Source organism: Phalacrocorax aristotelis, chromosome 1, assembly GCF_949628215.1.
Source record: "Phalacrocorax aristotelis chromosome 1, bGulAri2.1, whole genome shotgun sequence".
Taxonomy (NCBI): Eukaryota; Metazoa; Chordata; class Aves; order Suliformes; family Phalacrocoracidae; genus Phalacrocorax; species Phalacrocorax aristotelis.
The window spans coordinates 166,611,983-166,635,464 of NC_134276.1; the positions used below are offsets into that span (position 1 = coordinate 166,611,983).

The following is a 23,482-nucleotide window of genomic DNA, read 5'->3' on the forward strand; positions in this document are numbered from 1 at the left end:
AAGCAAGTCTAAAAGCTTGCCTTTCCTTCATATCTACTCTTTCTGACTGGTCCTTCAGAACTGATAAATTTATTGGCCCAACTTATAGGTCTTCTCCCTGCAAATATTGCCTTATGTTGAAAAAAAGGAGTATAAAGCACTTCTCTGTATTAAAGAAGATACTTCCTATTCTGGTAGGGTCTTGACGCCCTTGGAATCATGACCGGAACATTCCACCTCCTGCTGGAAACGTCTTTGAAGGAGCAAAAAAGATGGATATAGAGTCTTCTCTCAGTTTAGCTTCTTACCTCCACATGGAACCATCACTAAATCACTCCACAGTTTCAAGGTGAAAACAAACGGTTTTAATTAGTCAGCATTAAGTTTAACTGCATCGTGGACCTATTCTATGAAGCTAATCTAGACACTATTTAATAGAGGAGTATTTTCGGAAGAACATCCAGCTTTGGAGCGTAAAGTTAAAAGCAGATAGTCAATACCCTACCTGAAGCTGGTTGCGATTTTTCTCTGTAAGAAAGTCAAGTTGAAGGTCATGTAAATAATAATGGAATGACTTCCCATTACGATCACAGAACAACAGTGATTTGTTAACAAATTCCTGTAGTATATCTTCAACTTCTTCAGTTTCCATATCCCAAAGAATACATAGAACCTAAAAAAGCACATTAAGACCGAAAATAATCAGGACTAAGGGGTGATATGACTTCTATGAATATCATAAAAGGCTACCAGTTAACTGACAACAAAAAAACATGCTAACAAATACAGACATATTACAAATGGTAATAAATTCAGCAAGTTACTAATTCTTCCATACCAAACTACAGGACAGATAATACATGCTAACCCATCTTTTGTCTATTTGTGCTGATTTCTGGTGATCATATCTTCTTCTTAAAGGAGACAAATTTCACGTAAGAGTTTTTAAGCCTTCAGAGAGCTCAATTACAATCTAATTAAAGAACTATATACAGAATGCACATTAAGCTAACATTATGAAAACATTTGTTCGGTTACCATTTTTTAGTTTCACTACTGACCATAAAAGTCATGATACAATAATGGACCTGACCTACCCAATCTAGCAATTACTATTAAGTTACATACAACATGTCATACATAACAATTATGAATTCTTTGAAGTTATTGTTTGTATCTCACAAAAACCTGAGTTTTTTGCATTGCTGTTGTTACCTTAGTAGGTACTTTAACATCTTTTGGGAGGATAGAGAGGTCTTTATAGTAGTCTTTATAATTGTCATTCAATTGCTCAACACTTATGGACATTGCTTCATCAAGGGCTTCATAATCGTAAGATGACGATTTTCGTATTCTTTTAAACTGCTTATTCTGCAGCTGTTTGAGATAGTATTCCCAACGACTAGGGAAGTCTCGTAATAATGCGCCTATCAAGGATATCACAAGAGGAGAACCTGAAGGAAAAGATGAAATTAATCTTAGAGGTTTGCTAGGAACACAGTCCAATAGTTTAACCAAGTGGTTGAATAAATCACATAATTTTCCCAATACACTGATTGAATTCTGGAGGTGTAGAGAACAGACAAAGAAAACATGCCATCCACATAGACATCTGCAAACTCACCAAATTTAAGTGTAACAAGGGGCAGGGGAAAGATACACCGAAGAAAACTACTCAAAAATCAACACGAGACACTTTAGTTTATAAAAACAAAAGCATTTAACAAACACTTGTGCTTTGCTCAAGGCGTATGGCATTAAAGAAAGTTCCCTCCTCTTTCTAGGTCAAAACCTAGAGAAAAATTTGGTGGTAAATGGTATGTTAAAGAGTGGCAAGTATACCTTTGCATTCCCTTACAAGGCAGTTAGCTTGTTCTGGCAGTTCTGACATTTTCATATTCACAAATAGAGATAAAATCTCCAGTCCCTTCTCATGTGCTAGTCCACTTTCCACATGAACCTCGTATTTATTGCCTAGACATAGAAACATGGAAAAAATTTAAAAGAATGTAAAAAATCCTATGGAAATTGAGAGTATTTTCCAAGCAAAGTTTGGAGCAAAGGACCTGGCTCATTATTTTATGCATAGTATTTTATACACTTAGTACTAAGAAGAGTATAAATTTTACTTATCAGAATCAAGTTTGCACTAGGGAGACAGAAAAATTAGACTATAATCTAATAATGACAAATGCATTATAGGCATGTCGTAGCAGCGACTGCTTAATAACGTAGAGATAATCAGTCTAACGCCAGCAGTGTCACACAGGTTGCTTTATCCTGTTGAGAACCATTGCACTCTTCAACGAGGACATATAACTTTCAGGATAACACATAACATCTATTTCACAAAGAGCATAAAGTCTTACAGAGCAGAATTCTAAAACTTTGGCACTTGTGCAGAAGTTAATAGACAGAGATTCTATCAGATTCTTTTAAAAGTTCACAAGAACAAATCGCATACATACACACACACAACATGTGGAGCAGGACGGGAAACTGTTCCTTACCGGCCACAGCATCTGTTACACTCCTGTCCCTGCTGGTGATAAGAACTTGACATTGATTATCAAATGCTTTTAATACCCAGGAATCCCAAATGTCATCCAGAATCAGAAGAGATCTAGTGCAAAAAGAAACACTGCAGATTTCAGATCAACTATTAGCGCTAAAATCAGTGTTTCATCTTAATAATGAAAGAACATTTTCAGAATTTACAATGTATCACTGCAAAATTTTTATGTTGATATGTAAAATAAGAGGGCATTAAATACTCTGCAAGAAAGCTGAACACAACTATCTCAAAAAAAAGTTTTTACCATTTATTGCTTTATAGCTACAATTGAAGTGTAAACAATACAGTTTTGAGAAATGTTTCCATTAGTAGATGCCAGGAAAAACAGAAATATTTACTCTGGTTTTCATGTCATCAGACACTGTAAATGAAAAAAAAGTTGTATAGGTCTAAGGTAACAATTCTGCTTGACACGGGCTAGTGATAAGCTTTGTGGGAGAAACTATTTCAGTTTCCTTTTTACTTGGGTTTTCAGTTTTGTTTTTGTATCTTCAGAAACCTATATGAGACTAATCCTCTTGTGAAGGAATTGTCTTGGATGATGAGGCTTTTTTTACCTAAACAACATTTATAGTGACTACATATTCAAATCTTGCAGCTAGTCATGTTTGTAGGTTACTACATGGAATCTCACCAGAATGACATACAGTAGACTTCCCTACACCTGCCTATATCTGACAAAGAAGTTACTGAAAACTGGTTTTAAAAGGTTGGTTCCAAGGCAGCAAGAAGTCAAAAAGACTGGCTGCCAAGTAGATTTATGAAAAGAAATACCAGTTGTTTGCATTCTGTTTTGTGGAGGACAAAGTTATTGAAACCCAATCCTGTAAACTGTTTAGGTTTACTGACTTTTTTTTTTTTAAAGGATGGAGCTTTCAGCTACATTAATGATTGTTTAAAATTGTCCAATTCCCACTGAGGATGCCATGGCTTCATGTTTTTCTTCAGCTAAATGATGCTTATGCCATCAACACCTACAAATAAGGATTTTATCCTCCATAAACAAGTGCATATACATTATATCACATTTTAAAAGTTGCATATAAGTATTGGATACCCATATTTCATTTTTATACAATTCTCTATTAATACCCTTTTGATAGACCAGAGGGTTTATAAGAATACTAACATAGCCATAAATTACTGATTTTGTGATACTTTCACACTTGAAAATTTGTTGCGCAGCATGAGTTACAGCCTGATTTTATGTTTCAATTAATCTGAGAGCTTCAAAGTCCTCCCAGTCTTTTGGTACCCATGACTTTCTTCCCCGACCACACCAACAAATCTTAAATACTAGTGAGGATTATACAAAAAAAAAAAAAAATTTAAACCCCAAAACACTGTGATAGCAATCACAGGAGATTTAAACCTGAAACTTCTTACTTTAACAAATATCATAGCTTCAATTTATTCAACCATAATCCAACAAAATACATCATGCTATTTTGATCTGAAAGTTTTCATTTGACTAATACTTTAATCCCAAGAAATGTACTGGGATGACTATCTGAATCCAGAAATAGCTTAAATTACTTTTTGTCGACAAAGAGAATTCCAGTGCAGAGCAAGCTCCACAAGCCACAGAACTAGTGACGCTTGGTTTCCAATACACTTGCACCATATGAACCCTCACCCTCCAGTACATTCCCCTCTACCTCCTCCCATGCCCACTACATCTCCCAGATAACTCATCATCAGGAAGACTTTCAGTTTGTTCTTACAACATTCTCATGTATACCTAACTGGGCAGGATGCAGCACAGGCTGTAGCCTGTTCCCAGCTCATGTATCCAAGCTGGTCAATTAGCAAGACCACAAAATATGTTTCCCTTCAGTGGTGAAAAGGAGTATGGAGAATAAATTGAAGGCACCTATTTGGACTTCTCTTTATCCAACTGTCAATCTTCTTAAACTTACAGAATTTTCAAAGATACAAAGTTCCTACCTTTAGATTCAATTCTGACAATATGGTCAAAGTGTTTAGGATAGAGGAGGAGAACAGAAAGGATAAACAGGACTAAGATGAACAGTGTGATCACATTAACATAGTTTTGAAATGGCAAAAAGCGGTCAGACTAGAAAAGTTTTATGATCGATTCTCGTCCCTTTTCCTTGAGGTGCAGTCATTCTCTGCAATACTCCTAACATCTTTACTTTTACCTTGAAACAGATTAATGAACATTGCCAAGTCAACATGAGATACCTGGCAGTCTATAAAGCAGACACTGCCACAGCTGGCATTGAAATGCCCTCAAATAAAACCAAGCACCTAATTATTTCCAAAGCTGGCATTTTCTCTTTTCCCCTTACCTTCCTCAGCATACAGGTGCTTTTTTGACAAAACACAGTAAGCACCTCTTAAATGAGTCATTTTGTGCACTACAAACAATATAGCGCAGACAGTATGTTAATGATGTTAGGCTGTCATGTTATTTGGCTATACAGTAGCTGCCAACTTCTAGAACAGTTCATGATGCCATAGGGACCCATCTTACAAGAAAATAGCACATAGTTCTCCCTTCTACTCAGAAGAGACAGTAAGGTTCTACATGAATTAAATATCCAAATTCTGTATTTAAGAGCTCTGTTATTCTTTTGTTCATTAACAAAAACCACAAGTCAGTGGAGACAACTGCTTAACATACTTCAGGGAAACCTGCACTTTCAGCTGGAGTGTCTTGTTTGCGTTTTTCATATGCGACTTCCACAAAAAATGAAAGATTTCTTGTGAAGGACCTGGCACTGTTTTTCAGTTCTTTTCTTTGCAAGATTTACCCCCACCCTCCCCCCATACAAAAATGCCAGTATTATTCTACTCTATGCCATCTGTAAAGATCACACAGTTGGAGTATTATTCCTGAGATATCTCACTCAGGTGCAGGCTTGTTTGGTTTAGTACAGATTTCCCCAGAGTAATAAAATCCTCAACAAATAACAAAAACTATTGCTCAAAGATGAAAAAAGCTCCGCAGTGACTGATACGCTGCTTGATTAAATCCAGTCACTTTTCCTGAAGTCTGAAAGCAATAGATTTCTTGGCGATGATTGATCAGATCACAAAAACCTGCTTTCACTCTGATAATTCAAGACCAACCACTTTAAAAAGACATCAGCTGTTCTGGAAAATAAAAATTTTCTGCAGTGATACACATCCTTTTACTGCTCTATGATCCTCACACATCAGTGAAGCATTCTATGTACACAACGAGAACGCTGAAAGTTAGATCAATTCTTATTTCCAGCTGTCTATTCCCAACCTTCATTATTCAACAACTAATAATTTTTCAAGCAAATGTGACTCCTGTAGAGCTAGTTAACATATTTTATTAGCAGAAGCCTTATTAGCCTACTAAATATATTCCTATCCAGGAGAAGCCGACAATGTGTCCCTTAAGTTACTCCATTTAAAAAGAAAAAAAAAAAATAAACAGGGACAGAGTTACACTATGTATATTACACACCTGCCTCTACCAACTATTTACCCTTCAGCTTTTGTACACTTACCTGAACTTATTTATTCTTTTATCATATACAAGTAATTTAGAAAATTTTAACAGAAACCCTTATACAATAATTAAAATTCTAGAAGTATTGTTAGCTTCACCTTGACTAACACTTCCTAACTATCTACAGTAAGACAGAAAAAGGGGAAGCAAAAAGCAGAAGAGTTAGGAAATTGGTTTGAAAAAAAAAAACAAAACACCACAGACATGTAACCACAACACAGACACCTCAGACAATTAGACTAAAGTTACTCTGTGAAGTTTTATCAGTTAAAAGAACAGTGTTTCATTTAGTGACATTACCTGGGATATTTGCGTAGCATCAGCAAACGAAGACGATCTTTAGCCTCCTCAATATTAAGTGGTGGCCTTTGTGAAAGAGTAGAATCATGTTCTAGTCTACTACAGAGATTCTGAAGTTTTATTAGGAGCCCTGCTTTGTCCTGTTTTCCAACAGAAATCCAGTGAACTCCTCCTGGAAAGTAATCTAACAAGAAAAGCAATACTAATTATGCTATACATTTAAAATCAGAAACATTGAAGAGCAGCTTAAAACAGCAATCAATAACTCAATTTCAACTAAAACATAAAACTGTAAAGTCTATTGCAAGACCACTATTTTTAAAGGAACAGGCTCTGTAGGGCAAGTTCCCACAGAGAATTCACACTGACACTGTTGGCCCCCCTACCCCACATGCCTTCCTGCCAGTCCCTCGACAAACACTTCTGCGTTCAACTTCCTGCTAGTCTGACTTCGCATTACTTTTTTCACCCTGTACTACTGCAGGAATTTAGAGCCTGGGATGTGAAAATTATCCCAAAACAGTAAACAAGACGTCTAGAAGAGTCAGCTGCAGAGGATGCTGTAGTTTCTAACCCGACACCATGTTTTCTGGTGCCTGAGTCCCACTTTCACCTCCAAGTCTCCTATGCGGGGAGAGGGAGAGAGAAATCATTAAATGGTTTCATTTATGATCTGCTTTAAGCTAAAGTGAGACCAGCGTAATCACTGCACAGATACCTGCCATTATTAAAATACATTCAAAAGTTAGAGCAAGATTTTTTAAACTAACAAGGGGAAGAGTCTGAGGACTTAAATGTCCAAAAGCAATATAAACTAAATATTATTTTGCACTAACAGCAATAAGAATTTCAATTTAATTAAGGATGTATCCATTCTCATAAACCAAAGCAGATTCTAAGGCAAAAAGCTATTCAGAATTTTTTCCAATAAGTCAGTAAAACACTTAGTTGTCCTAGAGCACTAAATGATTATGAAAGCTGTAAGCTGTAAGCAAATATTTCAGAAGCACCTAAGAAATTTAGAAACCTAAATTACTTTCAAGACGACATAAGATACTTTGTCATATGTATCCAATATGTGCACACCTGTAGTAATTTTTATAGAAATAGAGATGTTTTTCTAAAAGTACCTTCCAAAAGTTGATGATCCCTTAAAGCTTCTGCTGTTAAAACAGTCTTCCCACAACCTGCCATTCCATACACTGTGACCCAGCCTGGATCACTTCCCAAGCAGCACAGTTTCTTTTTAATAGCATCTACCAGTTTTGGACGAGTGACAAACACAACCGGTCTCTGTGGTACACCTCCTTCGCAGAGAACGGTCTTAACTAAAGTTAAAAACAAGAAACATGAAAATAAGAAGTCATTTCTAAATGTGATTCCTCTTCAAACCAAACCAAACGACTCCCCACTGCAAATAACTAGTGGGTTCCCCCTGCCCCCAAACTTGGGTCCCATACAAATGCTCTAAAAACTACTGGACTCAACACCAAATACTGAAGAAATATTACTTTTTGGAACTAAATTACTTAACAGATAACTAGCTTCCACCTAAAATAGTGGAATAATAATACTACTATAATAATAATAATAATTAACCACTACATTTTCTTCAAGCTAGTTACATCAATCTCTAGAAATGAAAAGATAATTAACAGCTCCAGTAGAAACTGGCAAACACACACAGGAGCTCAACATTACTATACCCAACTGTCAAGTCACTTTTTTAGCCAGAAGTTACTGCCCCAATGGATGCAGCAGAAAAGAAAGTGCACTGTGTAAGGCTTTTACTTTGTAGTTAACAGCACAGCATTGTGGTTCAAGCAAGACTTCTTTGATTTGAGCTAAGATAGTGTGATTTGCAATAGAGCAGGTAAAGCATAGTAGTAAAGGAAACGTGCACTTCATCTGTTCACTGCTGGCCACAAAGTGGCCATATGCAGTGCCATATTATACTGATAAGCTTACTCAGATAATGAAAATTCCACGTCTGTGACACTTCTTTAAATGTAGAGCGACAGTAAATATGGCATTTAGTCTTATGCAATTAGAAGCTTCTTCCCATTAGAAACTACCAATTTATTTCATGTCAAAGATGATACTGATGACAACATAGGTAGAAGTTAGGAACTTACGCAGGGTGACTAAAAGATCTGGTGGAGAGAATTAAGCAACCTAATAACTAGATGAACTATTGGAATGTAGGCTGAGAGATTACAGTTTACTCTTCTAGAGAATGTCAGAATTCGGGAGGCTACAACATTTTATGTTAGATTCAACTTCTTCAATATATACAAGTAAGATTATTTCTTTTATACACAAAACATTACCATTTAGAGAAATGTGTGAGAGCTTCACGTTTCCTGTCTTTTAAAATAAACATTACTAAATATGAATGTATTCCAGATGACTGACAAAAGTCAATTGTTGTAACTGTCCTGCCTGATTAAGCAGATGAAATACAGAAATACTGACTACTACACTACCAAAACAAGTGAATGCACCAAGTACTCCTTTTTCACTGGAACAGGTATTATAGTCACTTAGTACGGAATAAAAAATACAACTTATCTTTACTTTCAAGCACAGGGTATAGCAGTAGTTACACTTACTGTATGAAGTCATTCCATCCATTGAACTCTTTCTATTACCAGAGGAGACAGCAGGGATGCCATCCTGAAGAAGAGCAGCAAGATCTCTGTACCCTTCATGAAGTAGTGCATTATAAAAGGATCTATATGAATTATTATCTTTTGTAAGAATAATGTTTATTAGCATAGCTGCTCGGTCCTTCTGTGTATTCTAGAAAAAACGTTAAAAGAGAAATTACAAAACAAAGAGACCTTCAAAATCATCTAATCTATCACTGTCAATTACAGACTGTGTTTATAGCCTTCAACTGTGAAATAGCCTTCAACTTGACCACGCCCTTAACTCAGTCTTAAGTGTGATAACAACTGCATGCTAGGCATATGCTTAAGAATTTGCTGAATCCAGGAATGGGATAGACAGAAAGTATTATTTTTAAAAAGAATGATAAAACATGTGAGCAGAGTAGGAAGATAAAAAACAGTGAGAGACAATTCTACCTGTTGTTTCACTTTTTCCTCCTCCTGTAAGGTCAGTACTTCATCAGAAATCATACGATCCATAATATACGAGGTCTTGATGTCTTTTTCCAATGCTTGGCGATTCATAAGTAAATAATTTCTACTCTTCACGTCCATATTTCTTCAGCATTGAAAGAAAAAATGTCAAGGCGGAATCAGAACATAACTTACAAGGAAAAGATATTTTAAATAGCTTCTGAATTTTGTTTTTGAAGTCAGAAAAAGTAGCAGAGCAGCTGCATTAGTGGAAAATACAGTGACGTTTCAGGCAAGCTCATACTACAAACTGCAGAAAGCTACAAAATTTAGTTGTTTTTTTTACTTTCTGTCCTGATAAAGAGACTTTTATACTATTGTTATATGAATTTACTTACACTGTTTATGACCCACTAGTCCAGCTTGGCTGGACAGTACAGTATCATCAAGAAAACACTGGGAAAACCTAATCTCATTCCTTTTCAGAGTAAAAAAGGCATATTAATAGTTAAACTTCAACAGTTCACAAGCTACGCTGAATATGAATAGTATTCTTGAGATATTTTTAGATGCCATATGCTATTGTGTTTAATAAAAACATCCAGCAGGGCATTATTACAGTTAATCTGACTAGAGCATTTCTCCAGTCGCTCTACTTGGAGGCATACAAAGCGGGTATAAAAAGGATTTCAATCTTTCATGCTAATTAGACTCATAGTAAAACTCCTGTGCTCACTGCATGAATGGAAGTTTTCATTAAAAAAGCAGATATGTACTGCTAATTTGTGGAGGGGTAAAAAAAAAAAAAGAGTAGTTTTCCACATTTCTATGAATTTATGCTTATGAACACTTTCAGAACTGAAGAATCAGCCTGTGCAAGCTTCTCATATACTAGGAATTTGTTAAGCATCACTATGAGAAGTCTTTTCCCCTCCCACTACATCTCTAAAATTTTTTAAATCCTTGGATCATGTGATTGGGACAACAGGATGAGGCCCAGTCTTACGGCTGACAGCACCAGACAGAATTACAACAGAAGATAAATTCCCTGTGTACCAAATCCCATGAGACAAACACAATTTTGTCTCCAACTCCAGTACACTTGGATCAAGTACACTTGGATCTCAACACACAATGGAAGATGGAGCACCCAACACAGCCAGTGACTGAGCCATAACTTCCTTCGTCAGCATCTGATACACAACTAAAAATTTCCATTCTTCCTCTGTCATAAAAAATAATTGCCTGAAGATGATATCAGGTGAAAACTATTGTTGTAGAATCACAGAATGGTCTGGGTTGGAAGGGATCTTTAGAGATCATCTAGTCCAACCCCCCATGCAGTGAGCAGGGACATCTTCAACTAGATCAGGTTGCTCAGAGCCCAGTCCAACCTGACCTTGAATGTTTCCAGGGATGGGTTATCTACCACCACTCTGGGCAACCCAATCCAGTGTTTCGCCACCCTCATTGTAAAAGATTTCTTCCTTATATCCAGTCTAAACCTACCCTCCTTTAGTTTAAAACCATTACCCCTTGGTCCTGTCACAACAGGCCTTGCTAAAAGAAATTGCCCCCCTTTAAACACTGAAAGGCCACAATAAGGTCTCCCCACAGCCTTCTCATCCCCCAGACTGAACAACCCCAACTCTCACAGCCTGTCCTCGTAGCAGAGGTGCTCCAGCCCTCGATCGTTTTTGTGTTCCTCCTCTGGACCCACTCCAACAGTTCCATGTCCTTGTGCTGAGCTGGACACAACTCTTTACATCGTCTACCATGTAAAGGGTTTTCAGTACGGATCAGCTCCTCCTGCAAGTCCCTGATGATCAAAACAACCTCTCCAATCACACTCCTGAACAACTGCAAGCTCCTCCAGAGCAACTCTGCAGCCGCCTGCAGAAACGTCCACCTTTTCCTCCACTCTCTCCTTCAGGAGCTGCGTAGGTGCAGAAGCGCTCCCTTTCCATCAGCCCGCGATGGAGCGCCTCTTCTGTTGCACTGACGAAATTTCCTATTTTCACTGAAAATTATGTGGTTAGGAAAGTCTTCCATCCTAACTTTACCCCACTGCACGGCTTACGATGGGGACATGAAAGCTCTCTGCTACTCCCAGTTGAAAAATGTCCACGTTAACACCACCACCACAGGTAAAGCAATCGCAAAACGGAGCCACGCCACAGGCAGACAAAGCGCAGGGTTCCCTCACACCCAGACACGCCCCGCCGGAGCCGCCGTTAGCAGCCGCGGGGAGAACGAAACAGAAACCGGAGCGCTCAGACCGACCGCCCACAGCCCCCCACCCACACCCCCGCCCCGGGGGCCCTGCCCGGCCGCCGTCGCCGCAGCTTCCCCGCCCCGAGGTGGGCAGGGGGTGCAGGACGCCCCCGCCGAGGCGGGGGGGGGCTCCAGAGCGGCGGCTGGAGCCAGCCTCAGGGGCCCCCAAGACGACACCGCCCGGGCGCGGCCCTTCCTCACACCCCGCCCTGGCCGCTCACCTGGCCGGCAGCGCGGGACCCTCGGGCCCCGCCGGCAGCGAGTCCTGGCGTCGCCCCGAGGAGAAGCCGCTGCCCCGCACCGGAGAAGCAGCGCGCCGCCAGCACTTCCTCCTTCCGGGCCCGGGGGCGGGGAAGCACCGGGCCGGGCAGGGCCGCGCTGCAGCTGCCGCCGCCCGCCCCTCCGCACCACGCCCGGCGCCGGCGCAGAGCCGCGGAAACCCGGCCGCCTCGGCGGAGCGGCGGCCGCCCGCCTGACGTGGCGCGCGGCAGGCGGCGGCAGGGGCTGCACGGGGCGAAGCGCCAGGCACCGGCCTGGGCCCGGGGTGGGGCCCCGGGGCGTGTAAACGTGGTTAACGGCCCTCCCCGCCCCCTCCGCCGTGCGCCTGGGGCAGCGCTGCGGGTACGGGGGGCTGCCGCGGCTGGGGGGGGCGCCGGGGGACGGGGGAGCGGCTGGGGCCGGAGTGGGGGGTGTCGGCAGGTCCGGGGGGCGGCCCGGCTGCGGGGCGGGCGGGGCTGCCGGGCTGGGGCAGCTGCCGGGTGGGGTGGGGGGAGTATTTAACTTCATAACGCGTGCTCTCAACCCTCAAGCTGTTTTAAAAGTTACAAAATAGCGGGTTTGGGGTTTTTTTGGGAGAGCAAGAGGTGTTTTTTTTCGTACGTGCTTCAAACTCGGAGCACGCTTCCTAGTAGCGTGGCCCACAAACGGCTCTAAGCTTCGTGCCCTCGTGACAGGTTTAGATATTAAACAATGCCTTTTATGCATGTATGTGGCTATGTAACTGTCTCTAAATATTTAAATATATATTTTTTCATACGTGACTAGGCGGCAATACAGCAGAATGATCCGGAAAGAAGCACAACGATTTTGTCTCAAATTGTGCTAAACGGAATCCACCAAAGGATCCACTCTGTTTTGAGCAGTACGGTGGAAGGTTTTAGGCTTAAAAATTCCACTCTATGCTTCCACTCGGTGGGTTAGAATATGAGCTTTTCTACGCTTCGAAACTGGAGATTCATATTGCCTCAATCTATTCGGACCTTAGTTTTAGCAAAGAGGAAGTTACTGCTTTTCTTTTATCTAGATACATTATTTCATTAATCTTCTGTATTTCACTGTCAATGATTTTCTATTGTCTGGTTTTACAGATGATATGAAATCATTACGACAGAACTATTTCTAAATTAAATCTTGATTTGCAATCCCATTTTTAAAAATGATAAAATTAATTCTGCCTTTTAATGTGGCGTAGATTGGGGTTTTTTTAAATCTACAAGTAAAACAGGATAGAGAAAATGCTGATGAAATTGTGACAGTAATCAACTATAAAAAGAAATGCTTTTCAGTCCTTGTGATTTTGCGTATATCTTCAAAATGGCTTGTTGTACAACAGATGAAATATTTCTGGAAAGGCAAAATTAGCTAAAGTTTGAAAACTCATTTCAGTTTGAGAAAATATGAAAGCAGTGCTCTATAGTATAGAAAATGAATTTCCACGAAGTCTTATGAAAGTATTATGATACTTTACAAAAGTTCACATAACTAGAAAACAGTAAACACTGAAGGAAACATTTTTGGGGGTGTATTTGTGTAACTAAAGGGCAAAGGTCATATTCGGGGACCCTTAGAAGTAACTAGTCCTTTTTTGTTGTTGTTTTTGTTTTTCCTAGCTCTCTGGATTGCTTCTGCTTTTTAAAAATTCAAAATGTCTGAAGTTAAGCAGCGGAAAAAGGGTATTTCTTCATCCAAGACCAGTGAAGGTTCAGAAAAGGTTGAGAAACACAGTAATTGTGGGAAGCTGGCAAGTCTCAGGACCAGCAATAGTTGGAGTTCCTTTTGGATGGACTCACGGACAAGCTTGAGCATAATTTGCCTTGCTGTTTGCCTGGTGCTATCCTGGTAGGTAAGCCTCTAAAGTGGATATTAATATTTTCTTTTATATTCTATACTGTGTTCAGTCATGGACAACATCATTAGTTCCATTTGAATATAGTGTTATAGTAAATAGAACTGACCGTAGAAACTTGTTAAAGCTAGGAGGATCAAGAAAAGAATAGCAGTATTCACAAGCATGGAAACATTGGCATACAGTAAGGGATTATAGAAGCTCGATCTCTTCGATCATGTTGAAAGTATAAAAGGTACTCATGAATTGTAAACCTGGCTTTGGAGACTCCGTCTGACTGGGAAGAGCAACTTAATCCGACAATAAGTATAACAAGGCTCATTTGGCAGGTGATAAACAAATCATCAGAAGTGAAGTGGAGTTTTCTGTAAATAATTTGCTCAGCGGTGCAGGAAATTGTTTATCAGGTTGAGCCTTAAGTCAAGGTAAAATGTTGTTGTAAAAGGTGTTTTAGAATATTTTAGTTCCATTAGAAACTGATCTTGCAGAAATGGTATGATGAAATTCTCAGAACTCTAGTGCAAGACGTTAGTCCAGATTATTACACTTCAGGCATCAATCTGAAAATTGAGGTAAAATTTGTTCTTACCTTAACATCACCCAGATTTTATTATCTAAATCTTTCAGAAACAGAACAACATAGTAGAATAAAGTGATTAGTGATGCTTCTGCTTACTGTTTTATAAATATTTGTTTATGTCTGTTTTGCGCATATCTATCAATAGCTAGTATTTTAACTTTTATTGCCTAACTTAATCTGTATAGGCTATTGTAGACCTTTTGAAAATTCTAATTGCTTTACAATATACTAATAAATATCAATTTATGAAAGTGCATGTATTTTAAATAAACTCTATTGTTCTAGATAAAATTGTTCTCACTACTGAGAGGATCCCTGCATAGTCTACGATAAACCTTGTTTTGGGATTAATAAACATCCAGCAAAACTCAGGGTTCTTTCTTGGCTGTCTCATTTCCTTTTTAACTGTGTAAAGTGCTTACAGTTCAGAAAGCTCCCAAGTTCACACTAAATGCATCTAGAATGTATATAAAGTACAGGACTGAGTTCTGTTCACAAAGGTAGCATCATCATAACAGGAGCTATACAAACTTTGCCACAATGCACCATATCTTCTTGCGTGGTTACAATTAAACAACATTATAGAGTTAACCAGCCTTTCTAAACCCAAAGGATTCTGTGCATGGTTTTGTGATGCTTTGCAAGAAAGTACAAATTATTTTTTTGTGTTTTATTTCCACCGGTTAAATAATACTTTATGCATAAGATATATTGTAAGGCAATGCATTACAAGCATATTACGGCCTCCCTATGTCAGCAGTTTTATCAGACATTTTTCCTGTTTGAATGGCATACAGTGTAAAAACAAAGGACACCTGTGGGTGTTTCCTTATTTTTCCACCTTTATTGGAAGTTAAGTCCAGTATGAAGACAGATCAGCTTCATTAAATCATAATGGTTTTTTTTTCTCTCATGTATTGATCTAGCAAATTCTGTGAACACAAATCCCTGCAGTAATAAATTGCTGTGAATCAAGTTCCAGAACACTTAATATGTGCTAATTATGTAGTTACATTTACTCTTTATTTATTTGCAATTTGCAGGTTCCTATTCCAGCAGTCAGGTCAATTTGCTGATATGGAAAAAAAGTATAATTTCTTGCAGCAAGAAGCGGAAAAATTCCTGGACGTGGAAAATAAAATTAATTTAATTTCTGAAAAGGTAATCATTAACATCTTAATTGGATAATCTCTAGTGAACATTTGGCATTGTTTTACTTTGTCATCGTTTAGTTAAATTTAACTGTTTTAAAATAAACTGTCATAATGTGCTCTCCTTCCCTGTGAATAGGCCTTTGGAGCATACTTTATGTGCCTAAACGTGTCAGCCCATACCATTGTTCCAGTATGTGAATGTAGTGGTTGTGTCTCAATATTATTTTTAGGACGCTAAACTATTTTTAAAAACTTACATTTATGCACATAATTCATTCTACCAGGATTGTTCTGTGTGTTTAAGTCTAATACACATTGATTTGAAGAAAATTTGCAGGCATTTTTATGTAGTAGACCTGTTCTAATAACATGAAAGACATAATGAAGTGATAGTAATATTTTTTCATTGCTATTTTATTTTCTTATCTATGTGTGGCATTATTAGGTAGAAAACTTGGGCTGGCTGGGAGATAATCCCTTATATCTTACAGATAATTATGGGAGTGCAGCATGGCTTATGCCAGTGATGTTGTTTTAGCGCTGATCTCATAATGACATCATTTATACATGATGTAATTTGGATATTTATGTACTACACTTCAGATTGCAAAATGTTGCATGGGATTTAGGTAGTGTGATACATTTTATTAAAAAAAAACCACCAAACCAAACAAGCCACAACTACCATGGAAAATAAGGGATTGGCGACAAACAAACCGGCAGGTATTCTACAGAAATACAACAGCAAACACAGCCTTTTCTGTGACTTTCTCATGCTGGGTTAATCAACAATATTTTTAAAATGAAATATGAAAACAAACCCTATAGGAGCTTTGTAACAAGTGAAGTGGCTTCTAAGCTACTTTATTCTCTGTTAAATAAATGCAAGTGGTTTCCTATGCTTACTTTTATTAAGTAGACACGGACATTGTTTTGTGTTACAAATACAGCTTGAGTCTTCTGAAAGTACCCTACGAGAAGCTCCCTCATCCGTCTCTGCGATGACTGAGTTTGAGCAGGAAATATCTTCTCTTCAGAAGATCATAAATGATATTCAGAACAGTGAACAGACTTTCTCTATAAAGATGCAGAACATTACTGAGAAGTTCCAAAACGTTACAAATTCCTGGAGAAGAAGCTTGGATGAAATGAACACAAACACTAGTAGTTTAAAATCTGATGTGAAGTTCATACATACAGAAGTTACCTCCCAAATCAATGAAGTTGACCAAAGGATTAAATCCCTTTCAGAAAGAGTAAGAGATTTGGAAGACAGTACAGCCAGAAATACTAAAACACTGAAAAGACAAGAGGATGATGAATTCTCTAGAGTTGAACAAAAGTTGGACGTAGATGCAAAGGCAGTTGAAAAGCTAGAAGAAGAACAGAATAGTCTGGTAGCCAAGGTCACAGACCTGAGTCAGAAACTTGAAAACTATGAACCTAAAATTGCAGAGTGCAAGACCCATTTGCCAACAGTTGAAAATGCTATTCACTCTATCCTTAGGTTTTCAAGTGAATTGCTAAGTATGGAGAAAAAGATAGAGGACTTGACAACGCAGCTGCATACTGTGGAAAATGATATGTTGAAAACCATTTCTGATACAATGGCAATGCAGAAGATTCTTGAGGGCATACAGTACAGTGACAGTACATTGAAAGTGCAAAATGAAATAGTGGTTTTAGAAGAAGTAATGCATGACATAAAAGTATCTTCAAAAGTAAAAGAAATAACTTTAGAAAGCTATAACTTAGAAAATGACCAGAATGGAGATAAGTGAATTTGGACTTGGGTTTTTCATTGATTAAAGAGTACTTTATTATAAGTCATGTGACTCAAACATATGTTGAGGGTAGCTGAAATATTGTCATCAATTTAAACAGGCATTGGATCAGACTGAAGGGCAAACTTGAAGAGGACAGAGAGCCAGAAATACTGTGTTGGAGGGGGCAAGGACTATGTTCTTAAATAAATTAAGGATTATTTTCAGCTCAATTAATAAAAGATTATTGTTACTAAAATAGAGTTTGAAGCAAAGTATTTAGATTCAAGGAAAAAAAAAAGAAAACCAGAGACAGATTAAAATTTATATTTCATTCTCATTACTTTGGTTTTCATATCTTTACTTTTTGCATTCTATGGACTTGTAACACAATGAACAATTAAGTTCGTATCTCTAGGTAGATATACATGTACCTCACTTTTAATGTATTATATACTGTGATGGTTTTGTGCTTACAGTACAGACTTCTCAATGTCAGAGTTGTTACTGGGGTCTACATATTTTATTATGTGCAGGAAGGCACTAAGTACTTTTTTAGCAGCTGAAGCTCATATACAGTAATATTACAGAAACCACTAGTGAAGTACCCCTTACTGGGAACCTTCTCTCGTACTGGTATTTATATGCAGGGGGTTTCATAGCAGCTGGTGTTATCTTTTATTTCTTTGACCCCATGCAAATAGCCTCCCTTAGACCTAATTTCCAGCCTTTTCAGACTTCCTAAAATCAGTGGCATAGTTTTGTTCTGCCATTGAAGTAATTGGACTACGTATAGGCTGAAGATCTTATTAACAGATATTCCCATTAGATTCTTCCGTCATTTAATTTACTAGTTTGGTGTGATCAGTCACTGTATTAGTTTTGGGGGTGTGGGGGGTTTTTTTGCTTGTTATGGTGCTGTTAGAAACAAGTTTTAACCTTTTCTTCTGTAGAATGTTCTCTGTTAAGCATTACATGACATGTCTGGTAGTGCTTTGCATTTCAAAGGGGGGGAAAAAAGCCAGCGTCACTGACATTGGTTCCCAATGTTTGGTGAATCAGGAGCTGCGAAAGCCGTTAATGAAAGCTATGGAGTTATGTAGCTGGGGGCAGGGAATCTCTTATTTATCCATAGATCTAATAGACCTACTTACACAGGACATAGTACTGCCTAATAGGCCTTGTAGCTGTTCATTGAAATTTGGATCTCAGTACCACCATAAATTTGTGTCTACAGACCTATGTCTTGATAATTTCCTATTTCTGAACTCAGGAAAGGAGATTGCTTAGCAGACAGTATGAACCCACAACATTTATGACTTAATCAGGGTTAAGTTAAATTATTCTGGTTTTGTACATTGGTTTATCTTGAACTCTACTGAAATCTTCACTGAACAATTAATGCTGCCCATTCAAGAGACTATTGAAGCAGCATTTCTCAATGTTATGAAGTCTTTCATACATTTATTACTTCTGTATAGATTTGTATTGCTTTACCAGTCATATTCAATAAAAATATCTTGTAGTGGCCTGCCCTGTCCTGTGCATAATCTAGTTCAAGATAAATTGCTCTTCCAGAAAGGGTACAGAATAAATACTTTAGTGTTCAGTGTTCCATTAAGAACCACTATTCTATATGGAAATGTTTTTTAAATACTTTTCACAAGTGTGTTCCAGTGTGTTTCTACTCCATATGTTTTTGGGGAAGGGTGGCTAAATTACCAGTGGTATGCTCCCCAGTTTAATGGCTTTCCTCAACCTCAACCCTATTGAAAGCTGAATGTACACAAGATTGAAGAGGAAATCCTCATCCTTAGAGGGCAGTAGCTGGGAAACCAGCACAACTTGCCACAACCTAAATTTTGGTATTTTGTTTTCAAGCAAGCAGCTCTGCGCTAGTGACAAATGACCAACACTATCAAAAAGTTAAAAATATTTGTTTCTTTGGTGATATTTTTACAAATAGCATCAAGTAAAGGATTAGTATGAAATTAATTATAGCCTTTTAGAATGTGTTTCAGATTGCCCATTTGATGTTTTTTCTCTAAATTCTACACTGACTTATTGGGGATGGAACAGAATAGTATCACCCAGATATTTTCCTTTCTTCCCCTCAAATTTGAAAACCAAGACCCAATCATTAAAAAGAACAAAAAATTGACCTAGCAAATTCAGCCAAAAATCCAACAGTAGCATTGAGCGTTCCCTCGTTAGCGTACCTTTTATGGAAGCAGGCTGTTTAAGTAGTGTTCTTCCTGTGAAGTATTTTTGGTGGCTATTTAAACAAAAGGGAACCATGCCTAATTCTTTTGACATTTTATTCTGTGAATGTCATGTTCAAAATACACATTATGGTTACCAAAATAAAGACACATCAGTTAATTATGGTCCATGATTTTGGATAAAAGAATTTTTGAAGTAGGCATCTTTCTAAAATGTTTCTGAATATCTTTCTACATCTGTCTTTCTGGATCACTCAGGTTATAGGCTTAATACAAAAAAAAAGTGTAAATCAGAAGATTGCTTTTGATAACTTGGGTTTTCAGAGGTCATGCTAGAAATTCATATAGCATCTTCCTGTAATTTTTGTTATAGTAGAAAAAGTAGTAACATTTGAATTTGCTATGTATACTAAAAGGAAAAAAAAAGAAATATTTGGTTCTGTTGCAACAGAAATTTATTTTTTAAAGACAGGGTTTGTGCTCAATTTCAATATCAGAATAGTAAGATATTTCATTAGAGTACAGCTTTAATTTTGATGTAGGATGTTAAGCTAGAAATCATGTCAAATATTTTTATTTGTATCCCTCTAGTGTGAAAAGACTTGGAACTTAATGGAACAGCTAGAAGATCTTCAAACAATTTCTCGCATTAAGCATCTGCAGGAAGATATTTATGCAATGAAAACACGGTCTAGCAGCATAATTAAAAAACAAGAAGAACTGCAGAAGAATTTAACAACTCTCTTCCATGCAGTTTCGAGTGTTGAACAGAACGCAGCTTCTGTAGCAAAAAACATAACTTTGACAATTGTGACAGTAAAAACTGACATAAGGCGCATTTCAGGCCTAGTCTCAGATATGACGGCCCTGACAGATTCTTTGCAAATGCTAGAAGATAAAGTAGAAAAAGGTGAAAAGAAGACAGTAGAAAATATAGGTGACCTGCTTACCAGTAGCATCGACCGAAGTACAAAACTACAAAGCTTGGCATCCAGTAACGCAAGAAAAATAGAGCAAATTAAGACAGCGTTATCTGAGTTAAGGAGTGATTTTAGCAAGCATTCGGATAGACTGTTGAATCTCGAAGGTGACAGAGCAAAAGTTCTGAAGACTGTTACATTTGCAAATGACTTAAAACCCAAGATGTACAAACTGAAAAAGGATTTTGCTATCTTGGAGCCGTTAATAAATGACCTAACACTGAGAATAGGAAGATTAGTGGAGGATGTATTACAACGGGAGAAGGAAATTGCTTTACTGAATGAGAAACTGGCCAATCTAACAAGAGTTCAAACTGAGATCAAAGATACGAAAGATGAAATAACCAAGATTTCGGACACAAATTGATCACAGTGAAACATCACTGCCTATAGAATAGTAGTGTGGGAGGAGTGTTAATTCCATCATGTGTAGTACTAAGACGACAGACAATTTTTAAAGGCTTCATTTAGAAGCAGACTGAAAAACTAGAGACCTACCCTCTTCCTTTGAAAAGGACAGAAAAGTCACACTGATTTCAAGGGACAAGCTATAATGTGAGGAAAGAACATATCTCTGTGCATGTGTTTGTTTTTCTGAAGAACAGCAGATGCTATATTTAATAAATTGCTTGTTTTGTACAATAAAAAGTGTTAAAGCATAAAATGTCTTGCCTTTACAGCTTGCTTACATGAAGAAAGCAGGGCCCAAGACTGACAGATCTTCAGCTCACCTTTCCTCCTCCAAAGGAAGGAAAAAAATTGTGGTTTCCAAATAGAATTAAATAAGAGTCAAACTGCAGTAGCAGTTTAGTATTTGTCTCACTATATTCACTCTATGATTTCTGTAAACTATGGCACTTTTTTTTTTAATAATCAATATTTCAAGAGGTAAATGCATTGAAGCAAGCAATGCCCAGAAATATTGCTGGGGCCTTGCAAAAAGTTTGTCACATTTAGATGGAATATTTTGTATAAGGTTTTCTGTGAGGCTTTATAATTGTAAATTATATTACTGTGCATCACTGCTATGTCTTTAAAACGCAGCGCTCTATATGGGGACAGTGCTTTGAAAGACCTACTGACCCTACTTATGGCTTTCTCCCAGTGTCACGGTAGCTGTTCAGGAATGCTAACAGTGTTATTCATTTGTTGTTTCTTAGCCTGTAAAATACTATAGTGAGCCACAGAATTAGCAGAGAGAAGCTACTTAGGTCCCAAAAGGTTAGGCTGATACAAGCCACTGGCAGTATTTATGTGGTGAAGAGCAAGAGTTTAAAAGACCCGAGACATTTGAGAATGTGGTAGGCAGTAAACTGAAATAAGAAGATAATGGGAATGGGTTTAGCAGAGGAAAAGGGGAAATGTGCATTAAATAGGAATAAAAATTACCATAAAAAACAAATTAGGAGAGATACAGCAACTAAGAAAATACCTACAAATGAAATTATATCAAGAAGTATACGCATACAGTAAAGCTTTTCTAATTTCTCGATTTAGTTCGTCATACCTGAACATCTCGCAGCTACCAGGCCCTTTATTGTATAGAAGATGCAACCATTCCCCTCCCTCACTATTCTCTTCCTCATTCAGCATTCTGTACCTTTTGGGCTGTTTCATGTTGCTGGCCCTCTGTACCTTGCTTGCCTCACTGCCTTCAATCAACCTCAAATGCTTTGTTGCATCGAGTTTCCTATTTTTGGAATAGGCCCATTCCTACCTCCCAATTTTCTTTTACCCCTTTTCCAGTCCACCTGACAGACCTCAAGGATAAACCTGTCAAAAGACAAGTTTTACTAGAAAGCATCCACAGATACTATTTACCAACCAGCCTCCCTTTCTCTTCCACACAATTCTTAAGCGAGCCCTTGAAAATAATCAAATGGCATTTGAAAGAAACAGAAAAATTAACATCCAGAATGATTGGCCATGCTAAAGCATGAATTGTATATCATACCTGAAAAAAAAAAATACACATACACATACCTATGTTGTCATTGGGGTTTACATAATAATTATATCTCATTTGTATACTAAAGGCCGATATTCACTGAATCCACCAGTCAGGGGTGGGGGCATTTTGTGTGCAAGCTCATGTTAGCCCCGTCATGGAGAGCGCTTGGCCCAATAGACATGGCTACAAAAAGAACATCGATAGAGCTGTGTAAAAAATCTATCCTATGCACCTTTCACCATGGCCCATCTGATGCAGTGATGAGTTACCAGTGGGTTAATTGCATCATGGCTGTGGTGGGTTGACCCTGGCTGGACACAAGGTGTCGACCAAAGCCGCTCTGTCACTCCCCCTCCTCAACTGGACAGGGGAGAGAAAAATACAGTCAAAGGCTCGTGCGTTGAGATGAGGACAGGGAGAGGTCATTCACCAATTACTGTCATGGGTAAAACAGACTCGACTTGGGGAAATTAGTTTATTACCAATCAAATCAGCTGCTCCAGGTGGGCTTCCCATGGGGTCACAGCCTCCTCTGGGTGCATCCACCTGCTCTGGTGTGGGGTCCTCCAAGGGCTGCAGGTATCTGCTCCACCCTTGACCTCCATGGGCTGCAGGGGGACAGCCTGCCTCACCATGGCCTTCTCCACAGGCTGCAGGGGAATCTCTGCTCCAACACCCAGAGCACCTCCTCATTCACTGACCTGGGTGTCTGCAGAGTTGTTCCTCACATTCTCACTCCTCTCTTTGGCTGTTTTTTTCCCCCCCTTCTTAAATGTTATCACGGCAGCAATACCACTGTCACTGATCTACTCAGCCTTGGCCAGCAGTGGGTCCACCTTGGAGCCAGCTGGCATTGGCTCCATCGGACATGGGGGAAGCATCTGGCAGCTTCTCACAGAAGCCACCCCTGTAGCCCTACCTCATCACTACCACAGCCTTGCCCCACAAACCCAATGGGCTACAGTAATTTTATTTTGTTTTCAAC

At 38.5% G+C, this 23,482-nt stretch overlaps 2 protein-coding genes across 8 annotated transcripts in view; one reads left to right on the forward strand and one right to left on the reverse strand.

Moving 5' to 3' along the window:
• APAF1 (apoptotic peptidase activating factor 1) overlaps positions 1-12,127 on the reverse strand; it is a 39,003-nt gene extending 26,876 nt beyond the window's left edge. For 3 of the 4 annotated variants that reach the window (XR_012658309.1, XM_075080318.1, XM_075080326.1), the window contains exons 1-9: positions 11,944-12,061; positions 9,452-9,593; positions 8,975-9,164; positions 7,493-7,690; positions 6,363-6,546; positions 2,490-2,602; positions 1,822-1,953; positions 1,195-1,433; positions 485-652 (exon numbers count right to left, since the gene is read on the reverse strand). Coding sequence is in view for 3 of the 4 variants with exons in the window: in XM_075080318.1 (XP_074936419.1) it covers positions 485-652; positions 1,195-1,433; positions 1,822-1,953; positions 2,490-2,602; positions 6,363-6,546; positions 7,493-7,690; positions 8,975-9,164; positions 9,452-9,589 (1,362 nt within the window). In the remaining variant the exon portion in view is untranslated. Of the gene's footprint in view, positions 1-484; positions 653-1,194; positions 1,434-1,821; positions 1,954-2,489; positions 2,603-6,362; positions 6,547-7,492; positions 7,691-8,974; positions 9,165-9,451; positions 9,594-11,943 lie in introns of all 4 variants that reach the window. The other variant, XM_075080311.1, reaches the window with a different exon arrangement.
• Positions 12,128-12,199: 72 nt separating this feature from the next.
• IKBIP (IKBKB interacting protein) lies at positions 12,200-22,038 on the forward strand. 4 transcript variants are annotated; one of them, XM_075080401.1, is made up of 5 exons: positions 12,200-12,343; positions 13,612-13,840; positions 15,471-15,588; positions 16,532-16,837; positions 20,158-22,038. In XM_075080401.1, the coding sequence occupies exons 2-5, from the start codon at positions 13,647-13,649 to the stop codon at positions 20,911-20,913; spliced, it is 1,374 nt and encodes a 457-aa protein (XP_074936502.1). In that variant the 5' UTR covers positions 12,200-12,343; positions 13,612-13,646; the 3' UTR covers positions 20,914-22,038. The 4 variants fall into 4 exon arrangements, with proteins under 4 accessions (XP_074936502.1, XP_074936519.1, XP_074936511.1 ...); XM_075080418.1 differs by having other exon boundaries at positions 12,207-12,343; positions 16,532-17,231; positions 20,158-20,246; XM_075080410.1 differs by lacking the exon at positions 16,532-16,837 and having other exon boundaries at positions 12,207-12,343.
• The last annotated feature ends 1,444 nt before the right edge of the window (positions 22,039-23,482 follow it).

Coding starts and splice junctions, on each gene's coding strand:
- IKBIP (XM_075080401.1), top strand. CDS start 13,647: ATGTCTGAAGTTAAGCAGCGGAAAAAGGGTATTTCTTCATCCAAGACC. Junction 13,841..15,470: donor GTTTGCCTGGTGCTATCCTG/GTAGGTAAGCCT, acceptor TGCAATTTGCAG/GTTCCTATTCCAGCAGTCAG. Junction 15,589..16,531: donor TTAATTTAATTTCTGAAAAG/GTAATCATTAAC, acceptor TTACAAATACAG/CTTGAGTCTTCTGAAAGTAC.